Raw genomic sequence first — 17,838 nt, 5'->3', positions numbered from 1 at the left:
ATCAAAACTGAAGACTGTATCGTGTTCACAACCAATTGTTTACACAATAGCATTTTTTTATACTATCAAGGGCCATAATCTAGGCATGCATGGGCGGATCTGGCTGGTTTTCGAAAGGAACCCAGCTCTAATGGATATCTAGATACTGTACAAGTTTCATCCAGATACAATCAAAACTGAAGACTGTATCGTGTTCACAAGCAATTGTTTACAGACGCACAGACACATTACCATCGCATAAGCTCTTCTGGCCTTTGGCCAGTAGAGCTAAAAACTGCTTTGCCGCATTGCAGCATTTCTAGCTTATGTTTACAAACATGTCAAATCAGGACTTTGCTACAGTAGAGAACACATCAAATTTATACAGAATTGCATCTCACATTACATTTAGCCTTGACCTAGGGAACTCGGTCTTGCATAGGATGCATCAAATATTGTGTGGTAATTGCATCTGTGCCTTGAAATCCCCATGTTGGCCAGTTTCAGTCTGGACACAAATGTACCATGTGCAAGAAGTGTGCTAATATCTTAGTGTGACCTTGACCTTTAGCAGGTTATGCACACAGTAAAGCCATTATTTCAGACAAAGCAAAGCAAATGACGTAAAAGCCAAGATGAATAATGGCATCTAATTACTGACATGTAGTCTTGACCTCTAAGTGACACTTTGACCTTTTAGCTTTGTACCAGAGTAAAAATGCAAGAAATCGGTTAAATCTTCCAATATAACAGATCAGAGATAAGATCTACTCAAATATCTTTATTTACGCAAGATTTTTACGCACCTTTTGTTCAAGTAAATTTAACTAATACAAATGTAATAAACTTTAAATTCAAAACATATTAAGAATGGCAAACTGTCACAAGATAAAACCATCAAAAGTAACAACCATCAAGAGTATGAATGTTTTGTTTTTTTAAAAAGTGTATGTAATTTCCGCATTTCAAGGGCCAGATCTCTGAACTGACTCGGATGACATGGCAGGTTATTAAGGTATTCTGCCCAAATATTTAGTCCAATTTGGTTTATGGCACAAGAAACGCCGCTGACAATCAAGTTTTTTGTTTTCAAGCCTTTAAAGGGCAATAACTATGAAGTCACTGACCCAGATATTCTGCCTATGCACAGTGTCTAAAATTTGTAATACGGTAATCACACAAAAACGCCTCAAGTAACAGAATGGAAAGCTCAAGCAGTTTAAGTGCAATAACTCGAAAGTGACTAGAGCTTCATGGCATGGTATCCAACTTAGCTCGAGATATTTTGCCCATACACATATCATCCATGTTTAGAGATGATCGACCAAAAGCTCCTCAAGTCAGACTGCACTGAACATAGTAGACGCCTAAGAATGGTGAATCCATTGTACATACTTTCTTTCTGTGCACAAAAATAGATTTGTAATTTGTTCCATTCTACATGTAGAAATTTGAATACCTGCAAAAATAGCTTCTTTTTTTCATTTCAATTTTTTTTAAATGAACGTATTCTTTTACACCTTCTTATAGCGTCTTTTTCTCCTTCTGTTTTTGGAAGATGGCGAGTCTAAATCTTGCTTCTCCGAGCTAACAATTTTTCCACCTTCTGATTCATAGCTGTCAGAATTAGCGTTCGTTTTTTGCACTGCTATCTCTATGTCAGAATCATTAGTTTTAACAATTTCCATGACTGTGTTTTCGTTGAACAAGTTCTCTATAAAATCTTGAGCTTCATTGGAACTTTTCTTTGCCAAGGGAAGTAACCGTTGTAAGCCCCAAGCTGTGTCTTTACCTCCCTTGCCTTGACTATTTTTACCTCCAACTGATGAAGAGTCTTTAATTCCAATTGAAGATTGTTCATGTTTTCCCTTCAAACTTATAGCACTTTCTTGGCACAATAACTGGAACCTAGACACTCCCCGTTTAGGCACATTCCGGCAGACGTTATGACGTGCTTCATGTGGGTTAGCAATGTAGATGTCAAAGTAATGTGTTCCCTCAATTATCTCACCATTATGGACATCAATGATGTTCTTGTTGAATTCAAAGTTGGCATACATGTCAAAGAAACCTTGGATAAGGTTAGAGGTCTTTACAGCTGAAATTTAGACAAAGCAATTACGATAGACAAAAAACACATAATACATGTAGTCCTTTACTCCATTTTGCACTAAACCATTTACTATCAGGGCTGTTTTGCCTTCATTGCGGTAGCCGAGGGCAAGACCCTGTTTTTTTCTGAAAAAATAGCCTCTAACAATTTTTAATAAAAAAAATTATAACATGAATCTCATGATTCATTAAATGATGTTTCTGGTTCATATATTTACTGCTTTATTGACTCCATTTTATCCCAGAATATTTTCCCAAAAAGTGAAAAAAGCATGCTTTTTTCCCATAACAGGTCAAACTTGATTTCGTGCCTTATACGCAGACAATTGTAGCTATTTTTACATATTTTCTTTAAGGATCTTTAATTGAATAACACATTGTTTAAACTTTGTTTTGTGATTACATCTATTGATCAAATTGTGTTTTGTTGTAAGCATAAATACCTCAACATGACTCATTTTTGCAGATGATGTCTCAAATGTTCACATAAAACAGACCACATCTACTTACAGTTGCTTGACATCAAGGCCGCGATGTCTTCCCTGAACGTGATTTTGCAGAGCTGCTCCCAGTTACCATTGGGACTGCCAGGCTCAACTGAGGTAGAAAACAGAAAGTGAGTAGTGAACAGACGCCATTGAGACTGCCAGGCTCAACTGAGGTAGAAAACAGAAAGTGAGTAGTGAACAGACGCCATTGGGACTGCCAGGCTCAACTGAGGTAGAAAACAGAAAGTGAGTAGTGAACAGACGCCATTGGGACTGCCAGGCTCAGCGGAGGCAAACAACAGAAAGTGAGTAGTGAACAGATGCTATTGGGACTGCCAGGCTCAGCGGAGGCAAACAACAAAAAGTGAGGAGTGAACAGAAGCCATAAAAAATGATCATTCAATAGAATATCATAGTAAATTAATCTTAAAAGTATGTGTGTATATAGCACATTTTAAAGTACAATTTAACTTAAAATATACCACTCCTCATAACATTCGGCTCAATGACATCTGTGTTTTATGTCAGAACAATTTCATGTAAATTTTATGTCAAACAGCAAAAAAGCTCAGAATCACAAATAAATGTTTCTCTTTCAGTTTTCTTATGGTCTTGCTTTTTAACCAAATACTAAGCTGTTGTCCCTGTTTTCTTTGGGATGCCAATTATATACATACAAGGGTCCTTGTAGAGTTCCTTCAGTGGGGGTAGGATATTTAGTTTCTGGAAGTACGCGATCATGAGGAGGGTGAGCATGTAACTGGTTACAGACAACGGCCGCGGCAAAGAACCAGCCATGTCATTTGTGTGAGCCCAGTACTTGATAAACAACACCATCTTGAGAAATCTTAAAGAAAAATTAAAGAAAAAAATATATTTTGGTTGATAAGGCAGGCTTTATCATTTGAACAATGGACAGTATTTCATAAACATTATTCTATTCAAAGTCAGTTGGTGTATTGGTGTACGTATAAGTATATGATAGTAGTTACTACATATAATAGTAGGTTTTACAACTGTCTCATGTTTAGCCCTAAAACAGAACCAATTTAAGAGACTTAAATTTTACAAAGCTCACTTTGCCCTCACCTTGCATTTGAACACCAGGGGGGCATTTCATCGGGAATCCTAGGTGAAATCTTGATTAATTACCCCCCTGGCCCTCATTTCAATGCAGGATTTCTTTTTGCACTTTTGGCTACAGTTGCCATTATTATGGAATTAAAATGAGTTAATCATAATTGATGTTGCCATCATGAAACAACATCATGATATTAGTAATTTACCTGTTAGTAGTAGTCTAATAACTTTTAATTTGACGTCATAAATAAATAGCATTGAAAATGTGTGTTACATTTTATTTTATCAAATCAGAATTGATGATATAAATAAAATAACACAATCTTGGTATTTTGATACAAAAGTTTATTGAACTTGTTTCAATGCTTACTTCTATCAATTTCAACAAGATCGGTCACAGACTGCCTTTTCTTGCATACAGGACGTGTGTTTCCGGTCATTTGACCGGTGCTGGAAAAACTCATCTTACACCCCCCATGTAAGATGAGTCACGCGCAACAAAGCGCCACTTTTTATTTCTTTTATTGTATGGTTTATGAAAAGTATATTATGCAATTTCAATAAAGCGGAATCAAAAATATAAGTATACAATAATTTTAATTAAAATTGAAAATAAATAATCGTAAAAGCGCGATTTTTAAAGGAACTATTTGACGTCAATAGTGATTTAAAATTACTGCGCTTTATGACGTCAGTACACAACGTCGCACGCGCTTTTTGGTAAAATGTACAAAAGTACGTTTTCTACGTCAATTTTCCCACAATTTCATAATTTTAGGTATGCAAGAAAAAATATCAATCATGTTTTTCCGGTCCGGATCGAAAAATCCGACCCTCTGGCACGCTGCATGACCATAACTCGGCAAGCCTGGTTACCGGCTTACGCGCGTGCCCTTGGGTCGGATTTTTCTATCTGTACCGGAAACACATGACAGATACTTATAATTCCCCGCCCATTTGAGAACATCGCCTTACAACCAAGGATAACAATGAACATTAACGGGGCAATAACTTAAAAACATACTGCACCCAGAGTTATGGAATCTGTGCACTTCACCTCAATGAGATATTTCTGTATATAAAGTTTGAAGTCGAAATCTTAAAGACTTTTCAAGATTTGCTCCGGACAAAATATAGTATGATAATTAACAAATGGACAAATGGCAATAACTATGATGCCCGGACACCCACGCACGCATGCACACACACACACAAACACACACCTACCTTTGGGCGTGGGACAAAAAACCTTCGGTTCAGTGTTATAGGCCTTCCTACATATGCTCATATAGTGCAGAATTGTAACCTTTGACATACAATTTATTTAAACATCTTTCAAAAAAAATATATCACCCAGGTTAGTGCAAGCCAACAACAACACCACTATTACAATTAAACCACTTTATTTTCTTCAACACTCTAGGTCAGTAAATGAGTTTAATTTACCTTCGTTCAATGTGAGCCAGCAAGTAGGTTATATTGCTCATCAGTGACCCAACACTGAAATCAGGAAGCACAAATGCGTACATGAAATCAACACATGACCTGAATTTCAACTACATGCCATAGTAATTTAGGTATAAAGAACACATTTATATCAATATGGACTTGCAAAGATTTGTGTGAAATAAAATTGAAATCCCTTGACGGTTGCATACATATTTAGACAGTCTGAAATCTTAGTGTCATCTTTCCTGTTAATGTGATAGTTCTTAAAGAAGTCTTTGCTTGTTGGACTCAATCTTATTTAAGATATCCAATTTTTGATGGCATACATTTTTAATAGACAGTTTGATATGGTCAGAGAATATTTGCAAACAATGATCAACAGTTAATAACATTTGCAACCCATGACTTTCATCTAGCTTCAGTAAGAGAACATTTGCAAAAAATAAGCCACTGTTAAACAGCATTTGCAAACAACAAACTATTGCCTGAAGACATTTGCAAACAATGAGCTTCGGTCAGAGGAGACGTGCAAACATTGAGCTATGGCCTGAAGAAAAGGGCAAACAATGACAGCGAATATTTGCAAACAATGAGCTATGGTCAGTGAACATTTGCAAACAATGAGCTATAGTCAGCGAACATTTGCAAACAATGAGCTATGGTCAGTGAACATTTGCAAACAATACCCTATGGTCAAAGAACATTTGCAAACAATGAGCTATGGTTAGAGGACATTTGCAAACAATGAGCTATGGTCAGTGAACATTTGCAAACAATGAGCTATAGTCAGCGAACATTTGCAAACAATACCCTATGGTCAAAGGAAATGTGCAAACAATTAGCTATGGTTAGAGGACATTGCAAACAATGACCTGCAGTCAGAAAATAATTGCACACTATGAGCTACAGTCAGGCTATGGTCAGAAAAAATTGCAAACAATGAGCTAAGGTCAGAGGACATTTGCAAACAGTGAGCTAAGGTGAGAGAACATTTACAAACAATAAGCAAAAGTAAAAGGAAATTTGCAAACAATGCTATTAGGTCAAAGAACATTTGGTCAGAGGACATTTGTAAACAATGAGCTAAGGTCAGAGGACATTTGCAAACAGTGAGCTAAGGTGAGAGAACATTTACAAACAATAAGCAAAAGTAAAAGGAAATTTTCAAACAATGCTATTAGGTCAAAGAACATTTGGTCAGAGAATATTTGCAAACAATGAGCTTAGGTCAGAGGACATTTGCAAACAATGAGCTAAGGTCAGAGGACATTAGCAAACAATGAGCTTAGGTCAGAGGACATTAGCAAACAATGAGCTTAGGTCAGAGGACATTAGCAAACAATGAGCTTAGGTCAGAGGACATTAGCAAACAATGAGCTTAGGTCAGAGGACATTAGCACACAATGAGCTTAGGTCAGAGGACATTAGCAAACAATGGGCTTAGGTCAGAGGACATTTGCAAACAATGAGCTATGGTCAGAGGACATATACAAACAATGATCTTCCATCCAGAGAGAACTTAATTACTTTGTATCATAAATGTCTCATTGTGATGTAGTTATGTACTTTATGTATATATTGCCTTAAATGAGATTTAAAATTATTTTGTGATATTACAAATGTAGCTTTATCTTACATATTGTTCAAACTGATATCCACATTTATGTTGTATTGAGTGAAGTCCATATGGAGTATGGGACATCTGGCATGTCGAATATACATGACATTCTTGCACAAAACACTCCTCTTCAGAACTTTGTGCAATTTCATCAAAACCTGAAATGCAGTCCAAACAAACTATGGAATTACATTAAAAGTGACATCGATATATATGTACATTTCCTTAAAAAATTCATACAGGCTTTTAAACAGGGCATTTATAATCTGGCAATTTACATCATACATGTAACCCTTCTTGCTATTTTATGGAAGCAAAAACACTATTTGAAACTCTTTCATTATTAAATTGCTGACCTCAACCTATGTGGGTTCAGTTGTGAGTCACCGAACCAGACACTTCCTAGGTAAGATCCTATGCAAGTTTATTTGAGTGACACTGAGCCAGACACTTAAGGTTTACTAATCCTATAATTTAGAACCACTGACAAAAAGCTATGTATTTTTTATGATTATCACAACTAGTCATTAATATGCTGACTTTCTTGTGTTGGTACATGTAAATCGAGGGGTGAATGCAAAAAGGTTCTAAGTGACATTAAATAAAGAAGCAGATAGAACCTTTTTCGCTTTCACCCCTCGAAATGCTTGACAGGGATGTGATTGATCTTTCAGTTGAAGAGCCATTTCAGTGAGGATTTTGGGGCCAAAAGAAGGCCTTCAATGGGGTGAAGCACCCAGAAGAAAAAGTATGTTTTAGATGCTTTTTTGAGGACTGTCCAGACTTCCAAGTTTATTAGAAACTGGGGTGCATATACTAACAACAAATATGGTAACAACCACGAGCAACAGGTTGGCAGAAATCCCCAGACAAATCGCATCCCTGGTAAAAAAAATTGTATAAATTGTAGTTCAGGTTGAATGAAGTAAATTCCTACCGGAACATTGGTTTCTCCACCATCAAAGAGTACGATATCGAGGTCGGAGGAGCCCCGGAGTGCAGTCCCACTTGGCACAGAGCCAAAGCATATCACCTTGAGGTTCGGAATGTTGCAAGACTAGAAATACAGATTATTATTAATCTTCTTATAACTTGATAAAATATTACAAATTTTATTTCAGTGAAGTAACAGCATGTCTCAATGAAACAAGAGCTGTCACAGAGACAAAGTGCCATACAGTTCAATAGATTATGCAATAATATGTACATGTACTATTATGCCGAGTTTCAGGAGGAGCTATCATGAACTACAAGCATATGCTCGCCCTAATGATGATTGAAAGTAATTATGGAGGAGTGATGTAGTTAGAGGTGGGGACATGGGTCTTGAAGGTGACACATCTTTTTTATGAATCCGAACACATGTGCCAATTAAATTTAAAAACCCTCCATGCATGACAAAATTACAATTCGGTCATGACCAACAATACCGTTTACTATGCCCTGCTTTGGAACTTAAAAAATAGTATGAAGTCAGCATAGTGTCAGAGGTAAATAATTTTGAATTTAAGATTAATTGGAAACAATCAACTTTTACTTCCACTTCCACACAAAGGTCCATGGGTTTCTAATTCCAGTGAATACTAAACAGTGCTGCAGTGCTGGTACACAACAGTTTGGTTCTTTAATGTTTTCTGTTTGATCAATCATAGATGAAACTTTTAACAAGAAGATATTTAGGTGTTCACCCTCATCCAAGAAGTCTTAGGTTCGAGTCCCAGCAGGGAAAAGTTAGCTTGGCATCTCCAAATGGACATCAGTACTGATTTTACCCATAAAATGGTCTTCAGTACTGGTTTTTACCCATGAAATGATCATCAGTACTGGTTTCTACCCATGAAATGATCATCAGTGCTGGTTTCTACCCATAAAACGGACATCATTGCTGGTTTTTACCCATGAAATGGACATCAATGCTGATTTTTACCCATGAAATGGACATCAGTGCTGGTTTTTACCCATGAAATGGACATCAGTGCTGGTTTTTACCCATGAAATGATCATCAATCATTATGCTGGTTTTTACCCATGAAATGGACATCAGTGCTGGTTTTTACCCATGAAATGGACATCAGTGCTGGTTTCTACCCATGAAATGATCATCAGTGCTGGTTTCTACCCATGAAATGGACATCAGTGCTGGTTTCTACCCATGAAATGATCATCAGTGCTGGTTTCTACCCATGAAGTGATCATCAGTGCTGGTTTTTACCCATGAAATGATCATCAGTGCTGGTTTTTACCCATGAAATGATCATCAGTGCTGGTTTCTACCCATGAAATGATCATCAGTGCTGGTTTTTACCCATGAAATGATCATCAGTGCTGGTTTCTACCCATGAAATGATCATCAGTGCTGGTTTCTACCCATGAAATGATCATCAGTGCTGGTTTCTACCCATGAAATGATCATCAGTGCTGGTTTCTACCCATGAAATGATCATCAGTGCTGGTTTCTACCCATGAAATGATCATCAGTGCTGGTTTCTACGCATGAAATGATCATCAGTGCTGGTTTCTACTCATGAAATGATCATCAGTGCTGGTTTCTACTCATGAAATGATCATCAGTGCTGGTTTCTACCCATGAAATGATCATCAGTGCTGGTTTCTACTCATGAAATGATCATCAGTGCTGGTTTCTACCCATTGATCATCAGTGCTCGTTTCTACCCATGAAATGATCATCAGTGCTGGTTTCTACCCATGAAATGATCATGAAATAATCATCAATGCTGGTTTCTACCCATGAAATGATCATCAGTGCTGGTTTCTACTCATGAAATTGACTCCACAGGGATTTATATCAGCTTACAGCTATCTTAACAATGAAGCTAAATTGAACAAAACTAACATTAGGATTGATCATACCTGTTGTATGCATCTTTCAAGAAGGACGGTAAGAAAGAAATGAAACTCTAAACTTGACGCTGGCATTTTCACAGCATCATAAACTACATTGAGCTGCAAAGAAACCTAAAAAGAAAAAAAGTATTATACATTATACATGATTTTTCTTGCTACGGTATTTCAAAGCAGCTGCTTAAAATACAACGTCACTGTGCGGGACACATTTATATAAGAAAACAATAATAGTTCATACCATGACACGACTAAGTAGTTCAAAAACGTTTTGCCTGAAACTAGACATCTTTAAGAAACTAAGACACAATCTATTTTAATTTTCCTACCATTATAATGAAAAATGAAGTTATCTTATCACATTCATAAATAAACTAAGTTTTGTACATGTGATCGGATATTTTAATATTTTAAACTCATAGAAAACTGGAACATCATGTAGAAATCTACATTAATTCAACTTCATATGTTTTATTTCATAAACCATGGCATGTTTATAAAAGTGTTGATGAATAATAAGGTTATTTCTTTAAAACTATATCTCTTTACAGATAAATGAAATATACCAAGAGTGTTTTAAATGAAAATAAAAGTTTGTTCAAGGACGCAGAAAAAAACACACACAAAAACTGACCTACATTGTATGTGCAGCATAGGCATGAAAAAAGGTAACTTGAAAAAATATGCACATATATCATGTTTACCTTTAATTGCTTAAAAATCAACATTGAAAAATAGTCCTATAGACAGCTTCCAATGTCCTTTAGCCAGAAAGAAACTCAATTCTGATAAAGTTTTGAATTAAAAGGTTTAAAATTCATGATTCGCATCTGTTTTCATCCCTTTTTTAAACATACAAACTTGATGGAAATGTTTGAAATAAACAACACCAAAGAAATGCTAAAGAGGACTCTGAAATTAAACACTCTAGTAATTAATTAAGGAACGCTATGTACATTAATGTTCAATTTTGATGCTGGGTGACCCTGAATTGTTTTGATACTATTTGAAATGTACAAGGTGTAGAATAGGAATATGTAAATATGATACCAACTTATTTTATTGGAAAGAATTTTTTTTTGGCCTTATTAGATGTAAAATATCTCATTTCACTTCTGATTGTAGTTGAAATAAAGAAAAACTAGAACTGTGTCCATATAACACAGCTGCCCCCACATGCCAAGTTTGAAGCAAGGGCCATTATTTTGTCTATTCTCCATAACTGTGCATCAAAATTATTAGTTCTACAACTTCATTACATCAATACCTTCCTGAAAGGTCTCATGAGTGCATGACTAATGACCACAAATGCCAATTTCGTCTTATTCAAGGGCAATAATTCTTAATATACTATGTGCAGCGGCAAACAAACCCCAGGTGCACAACTTCATCACCTGAACAATATTTTCCCAAGTTTCATGACTCTAGATAAAATAGTTATGCAGTTTTAAATGACACAGAATGCTAATTTTTGCTAATTCAAAGACCATAACTCTAGTTTTACTAAGTATAGATTGAAAGAATACCCCAGGTGCACAACTTGATCAACCCAACAACATTTCCCTAAGCTTTCATGAGTCTTGGTCACATAGTTTTGGAGCGACACAAGACCAGAAATGTCAATCTTTGGTAAATTAAGGGCCATAACTCTCCCCTTACTGTGTGCAGCTGTTTGAGCGATACAAGACCAGAAATGCCAATCTTTGGTAAATGAAGGGCCATAACTCTCCCCTTACTGTGTGCAGCTGTTTGAGCGACAAGACCAGAAATGCCAATCTTTGGTAAATGAAGGGCCATAACTCTCCCCTTACTGTGTGCAGCTGTTTGAGCGACACAAGACCAGAAATGCCAATCTTTGGTAAATGAAGGGCCATAACTCTCCTCTTACTGTGTGCAGCTGTTTGAGCGACACAAGACCAGAAATGCCAATCTTTGGTAAATGAAGGGCCATAACTCTCCCCTTACTGTGTGCAGCTGTTTGAGCGACACAAGACCAGAAATGCCAATCTTTGGTAAATGAAGGGCCATAACTCTCCCCTTACTGTGTGCAGCTGTTTGAGCGACACAAGACCAGAAATGCCAATCTTTGGTAAATGAAGGGCCATAACTCTCCCCTTACTGTGTGCAGCTGTTTGAGCGACACAAGACCAGAAATGCCAATCTTTGGTAAATGAAGGGCCATAACTCTCCCCTTACTGTGTGCAGCTGCAAAATGCCAGGTGCACATCTTCATCATCTCAACAACACTTCTAAGATGTCAACACTCTTGGTCAAATAGTTATGGAGTTATGAATGACACAAGTTCACATAGTATTTACAGATGGAATCACAGACAGACGCGTCAACACTTCTTGTATATGTGTTTTTTCCTTCTTTTAACCCCCCATAAAAACATGTTTTATGGGGGGGGTCCAATAGCACATATAACCAAATAAACTCCTAACCCTAATGAACTCAACCCTTATTCACCAATACTTTGGCGAGGACAGAATTACTCACAGACATACAAGGGAAAATCTATATCCCCTCCCTGTAAGAGGGGCTGAAAATATTAATTGCAATAATTTCACCTGTATGGTGTTTTCAGTAATATAAACAGATTAAACTGTAAGCAACACCCTTTCAAATGATACCAAAAATTAAAGGGTCACCGAGCAAGAAAATTGAACATCATTGCCAATAGCGAGCTGAAATAAAAAGCTTAGAAGTACATCTGACAGTGAATTTAAGTTTAAATACAAGACAAACTTCCTACACAAAACAAACCTTTTTTAAGAACATGAATAAGTATTACATCTGTGGAAATTTTGGTTTCCAAACTTCAAAATCTTCAATGAAAAGTAAGATTTTATTGCATTGAGTATCATCATTATCCTCAAAGACACATTTTTAAGAGAAAAAAGTCATTAATTGAGACAGTATTAGATAACCCAAATGTTAAGCATACATTTTCACACTTTCCAATCTGCTCCCTGAGATGGTTCACAAATGTCTGGTCCATAACCTGATTATTAGTCTTTGCAACAAACCCAGATCTGTTTGTGCTGATAAGCCATTCTTCTGCCATCCTCTCCTTTAATGAGAACTTATCTTTGTGCAAGTGGACTAAAACCTATAACAAAGAGGAGAAAATGGCTCATCAATCCAGACAAGTAAAATATTAAAAGTTACTGCCAACTTGAATATTCTTGACTTTCTTTCTGAGTTAACCATAACAAGCACCAAAAAGAATTATTTTTATCTTATTACAGAAAATACAAGATAGAATTATATGCATAAAGATTGTTTTTATGTCATACCAGGTTAGATCCCGCATCATGATCCACAACAGTCCAGTGTATCACAGGATATTTCTGCCGCAATTTCTTAATTATGTCTGCTATTCCCACGTTCTCGTAGGTGTTGAATGCCACAAGCAAAGAGTTGCTGGACATTCTGCGATTCCGTCTTAGGTAGTCATAATATGGCTGGAACTGAAACAACCAACACCAGTAAATCAAGTTTCCCTTTTTTGTTAATATAACTGTGATTGAGTCTTCATGAATAAGGTTTTGTTTCTAACGCTCACATCACAATTTTGATATGGAAAAAATGTACATTCTAATTTCTTTTTACCGAGAACAATAAAAAAATCATTATAGTTGCTATAAACGAAAAATAAATTTAAATAAGCTAGTACAAATAAAAACTGATTGGATTTTAAAATTTACGAAATATTCATTTTGCCAGCTGTCTATTTTAGTGTGACCAACCTAAAGTCACTTTTAATCCATTCTTTTTATTTCTGCAAAGACCATAAAAGCCACTAACCTATTTTTTTAGTGAAACTTTGCAGTCCCTGTCGCCATAGTAACACAAATACTTTAACATTCAAAAAAACTTTGATAGATATTCCTCTGTGAGAAATGTGACACAAGGCATTCATATTTGAAGAACCAAGCCTTCACTTTTGGGAGTTTTCTCTTAAAAAATTAAAGTTTGTGTACTTACAATGACTCAATTTGGAAGTTTTAGCACATTTTTAGGGAGTTATATACTTCCCCCAATTTTTTTTTTTAAATGTTACAAAGCAATTTGTTGTATGAATTATAATTGAAGGTGAGAATATAACGTCAGTAACAAAGGTTTTTGGTTTTAAGCATTTCAATTTTACAAGTATTTTAAAGCTGAGCTCTTGCAGATTGACAGTTTCGTCATTTTTTTAGTTTTTGTCTCAAAATCAGATAATTTTGGTATTGATGCATTCAATAAATTCATATAACTCACAATGGAACAGATTTCAATCGTTTGGGAAACTGCATAAAATTAAGTTTTTCTTAAAGTTTTAGTAATGCTTTTAGCCATAAAACATTAATTCTTGAACGTAAATATAAAAAAACTGTGATCTGGTCTTTTGTCAGCAGTCTTGCATCACTGATTTCCAGACATTTACGCAAAAATTGGCACATTTTAAGACAAAAAATAAAAATAATAATGTCAAAATGGTCAATCTTTGAAAGTGAAGCCTTGAAAAACATAACGGTAATCACTTGTGATTGTGCACATGTTTATTCACTCTAAGATATAAAGACTTTCTGTCAGATGTAATACCTTGTGTTCTGTGATTGTATTTGCTGTTCTTTTGGAATCTGAAAATAAAAAAATATCATAAATTAATAGTCATTATTGATAATGTTTCTCATTTAGTTTACATGCAATATAGAGTAATATATTTCACTTTGTGATATATGGGTTTTTCATAAAGATGTGGAACACCCAAGACAACGCCTGAAATGATCCTGATGGTATCTTAACAGCAGTAGAATTATTGGAAAAAGACCTGCATACGGCAAAATTTTGGCAATAGTGTGTATACTTTTAATCAGATTCCTGCTACAATTTGGAATAACAGATAAGATTGTTGTGTCATTTCGATGAAAAAAAAAAGTTTATTCTTTGCGCATAATGCAGTGATATGCTTAGGATTAGTATATTAGCTGTAATATTTATGTCTGAACTGGACGTTAACCGTTTTCATGACGAAGTGTGTTTGGGAAATTCAGACATGTGAACCTTTGGCAATGACAGAGAGGTAGATTTAGGTCTAAAAACGGTAGAATTTCTATTTCCTTTAATTTTCAGTCAAAAACAATGATGAAAACAATGTAAACAAAAACTTGATGTTTGTTATTATTTTTAGATTTTCGGAAAATACGCATAAAATATGTCAGGGTTAAAATACTTGTCAAATGTCAGTGTTTAACTGTTTTTGATTGAGACACAGATGGCATATTACCTCTGACTTGTAAAAACAAGTTTATATTCAGAAGAGCTGCTAAAAAATCAAATCAGACTGCCATAACAGGTCGGAGTGAAAGTGCAGACGACTGCAGAACTGTGTATGTTAATTTTCCCGCCAAAATGTCGTAAACTTTTATTCACTGTAGATAATTAATAACACCTTTGTTGTTTTCTTTAATGTTTTGACAGTTTTATAATGTCTTTGATAAATTGAATAATTAACAAAGAATGCTGATTTGTGGTCTTTTGTACAGTACTGGTAACTTTAAGGCCAAACAAAATAGGTTCGTTTCAGGTCTCCTTCCCAAAAAAAAGAGGGTAGGTAGGTAGGCATTTTTTTTTTTTTTTTGGGGGGGGGGAAGTGATCTAGAATAGAAGGCGGCTGACTTTTATTCAAAAACAACCATATTAACTGCGTATGAGACAATTTTAAAAGGTACTAAAGCATAAAATGTAAATACAAGTCCATTCATTTATTAATAACTGTATAATGTGTATTAATTATAATGTATAGATATACATTTTCTAGAATATAAATGCATGTATTGTTGAACATGTTTGTCTGTATGACAGATGTCGAAAAAGAGTGCCTCAGATTTGTCAATTTTTCATATTTACCAATTTCACATTTGTGCTATAATGCTATTCTTATATTTGATAGAATATTAAAATTCCAAACATTGTCAGAAGCTGTTTTTGTCACTTCAATGATCTCCGAAGTACACCTGACCCGTGTTCACAAAGCGTTTCCATTCTCAACTGAATTAAGAGTATGAAACTTAATTTCTTATTTAAATCTCAAAAATATGTTTAGTACTAAATTTAAGACACTAACTATTTGAAAGTGATAATTAGGTACTGGTTATCTGACTTATTTGGAGTTTAAACCTGAGGTTTGGTAACACTGATATCAAAATTTCATACTCAAACTCAATTGAGATCCATAAATGTTTTGTGAACACATGCCAGTTCTAATTACACATCCACAAGCTGGCTACTTCACTTTATGCTGAGAAAAATCAACATTTAACTCCTTTAAAAATTGTACCAAGGAAATTTAATACAATTTGGGAATTATTTTAAATTTTATATTAAATAAAAGTCCTACAAGTGTTTTCAGGCCGAATAATTTCCTACCGAAGCTCATTCCAACGAAGTACCAGAACAAACTTATTTTCACAAGCTTTGCAGAATTAACATTAATAGCAGAATATGACAGTGACAAAAAGACAAATACAAGTTTAGTTGATAAGACACAGTAATTCATTGCAGGTGATATCTTAAAAACATGGCCATTATTTTGAAATTTGAACGAAAAATATATGGTTTGCCAAAATACAAACACTATACCTTCAACATCAAAGTTTGTTGCACCAGACATTTCCGTAGAGCATTTTATCGTCACGCTCGATTTACCAACGTTCGTATCATGGTAGATATGCCAAACATCTTCAATATTTTTATTGTTTGGCAGGCTTACTAAAATATTTTTATCGGTTTTATTGTGGGAGCAACGTTTCAATTTCAGTCCCAACACTGACGAACTCGACATGGGTGCCGCCATTTTAATAGACTGCTTATCAAATTACCGAATTCGAAATGAGACCAAAGATAAGAAAATTAACGGAAAGAAAGTACCGAAAAGTACTAAATATGCGCGCAGTTAACTTTTACACCAATAAAAAGTATAGGGTCGGCGCGGAAATAAGAGGGTCGGTCGGGCGACCGGAAACAGACCTATTTTTTTTTTTGGCCTAAGCAACGATCTTGGCTGAAGTGTGAAGTGATTTGACAAGTTGTTTATTGCACCATGTTCTTTAAAGTGACAAATTAATATGGTACTTTAGCATGGTAGATAGAATTTTGAGGTTTTTAAAAGTAAGTTTAAGGCCATTTTAATATACTTTTGAGGTTTTTTAAAAGAGCTTTCAATATAGGTAGATTTCGACGGGAAGGCGGTATTGCGTTAGAAGGGTCTCAAAAGCGGTATATTTTACCTACCTCTGGTAGAGTTCACATGAATGGAAATTTCTTCTCTTGTCAATTATATAACCCTAGTGGATTTTTAGATTTTATAGAATGTTGAAATATCGTCAAAAAATCATGATTAATAGTTTTATTGTGCCCCAAGACGTGATTAGCAGCACATAAAATGTTGTATTTTTTCATTTTCAGGATCAAGACTGATTTTACCCAGCTGGGGCCACAAGCAACTATTTAAAGCAAGCCAGGGGTAGCTGTTTGGATCTGCATCATACATTCAAGTTTCTGTGCATTTAGGGGTTGATAAGTAAAAGCTGTGCAATATTAAATATTCTAAAATATAACAATATTAAACAAACCTCTTGAGTAATAATTCTTTCTTTGGCCAAACAATAAATGTTGGAAATTTAAAGATCTATTCTGAAAGTATTTTGTTAGATAGTTTAGTTTCACATATTGCATGGGCGCTGCCATCTTTGTTTTTTCTTAAAAGCAACACCCTATCGATGTCGGTTAAACAGTACAATATTAAGTTAAACGATTTAACGCAGTGATCTCCCCTTATTATCCGGAGGCCACGCTTGTGAATATTTCAATTGGCATATTTAAATGTTTCTGTCCAATTCCATCGTTCATTACTATGTGATTATATGAATTAATGGCATGCTTACAAATCATTGCGCCAGTTTTTGTTATAGTGTTAACCAGTTGTGTCTGTATCATTCCTGACCGTTTTCATAGCTAATACGGTGATGTGCGAACGGGTGTGTATTCCTTCAAAAGCTTTTTGTTTCTTATAGTTACTCGACCAGAACCATCAACCCGGATTACATATCAATCAACTGAGAGAACGGGCTCAACTTCAATCTCACGGTTTGAAACAGTGAAACTTAACGGTTTTACTTGACTGATAAGTCTCTATAAACCTACGGAAAACGTGTTATAGATTTATGCCCGGGTTGGTAAAACATTATGATTTATATCTAT

General features: G+C 35.3%; 1 protein-coding gene across 1 annotated transcript; it reads right to left on the bottom strand.

The window, feature by feature from the left end:
- Positions 1–745: 745 nt before the first annotated feature.
- On the bottom strand, positions 746–17,330 carry LOC128235403 (poly(A) RNA polymerase, mitochondrial-like). Its single transcript, XM_052950220.1, has 11 exons — positions 17,211–17,330; positions 14,179–14,216; positions 12,888–13,061; positions 12,536–12,700; positions 9,598–9,702; positions 7,664–7,783; positions 6,745–6,884; positions 5,106–5,159; positions 3,257–3,426; positions 2,602–2,688; positions 746–2,077 (listed from the first exon to the last, which is right to left on the bottom strand). Exons 1-11 carry the CDS (start codon positions 17,323–17,325, stop codon positions 1,494–1,496), a joined length of 1,752 nt encoding a protein of 583 aa, XP_052806180.1. The 5' UTR covers positions 17,326–17,330; the 3' UTR covers positions 746–1,493.
- Between the last annotated feature and the right edge of the window lie 508 nt (positions 17,331–17,838).

The sequence above is a fragment of the Mya arenaria genome, chromosome 5 (genome assembly GCF_026914265.1).
Source record: "Mya arenaria isolate MELC-2E11 chromosome 5, ASM2691426v1".
In the NCBI taxonomy this organism is placed as follows: domain Eukaryota; kingdom Metazoa; phylum Mollusca; class Bivalvia; order Myida; family Myidae; genus Mya; species Mya arenaria.
Note: the sequence above shows the minus strand (reverse complement) of the source record. Positions and strands in the feature narration are given on the sequence as shown.

What these genes read in the sequence shown, in the direction of transcription:
- LOC128235403 (XM_052950220.1), bottom strand. Translation starts at nt 17,325, where the DNA reads ATGGCAGCGCCCATGCAATATGTGAAACTAAACTATCTAACAAAATAC. An exon ending in ATGATGCGGGATCTAACCTG is followed by an intron (nt 12,701 to 12,887) that starts GTATGACATAAA and finishes TCTTTGTTATAG; the next exon opens with GTTTTAGTCCACTTGCACAA. An exon ending in GGAACTCTACAAGGACCCTT is followed by an intron (nt 2,689 to 3,256) that starts GTATGTATATAA and finishes TTTCTACCTCAG; the next exon opens with TTGAGCCTGGCAGTCCCAAT.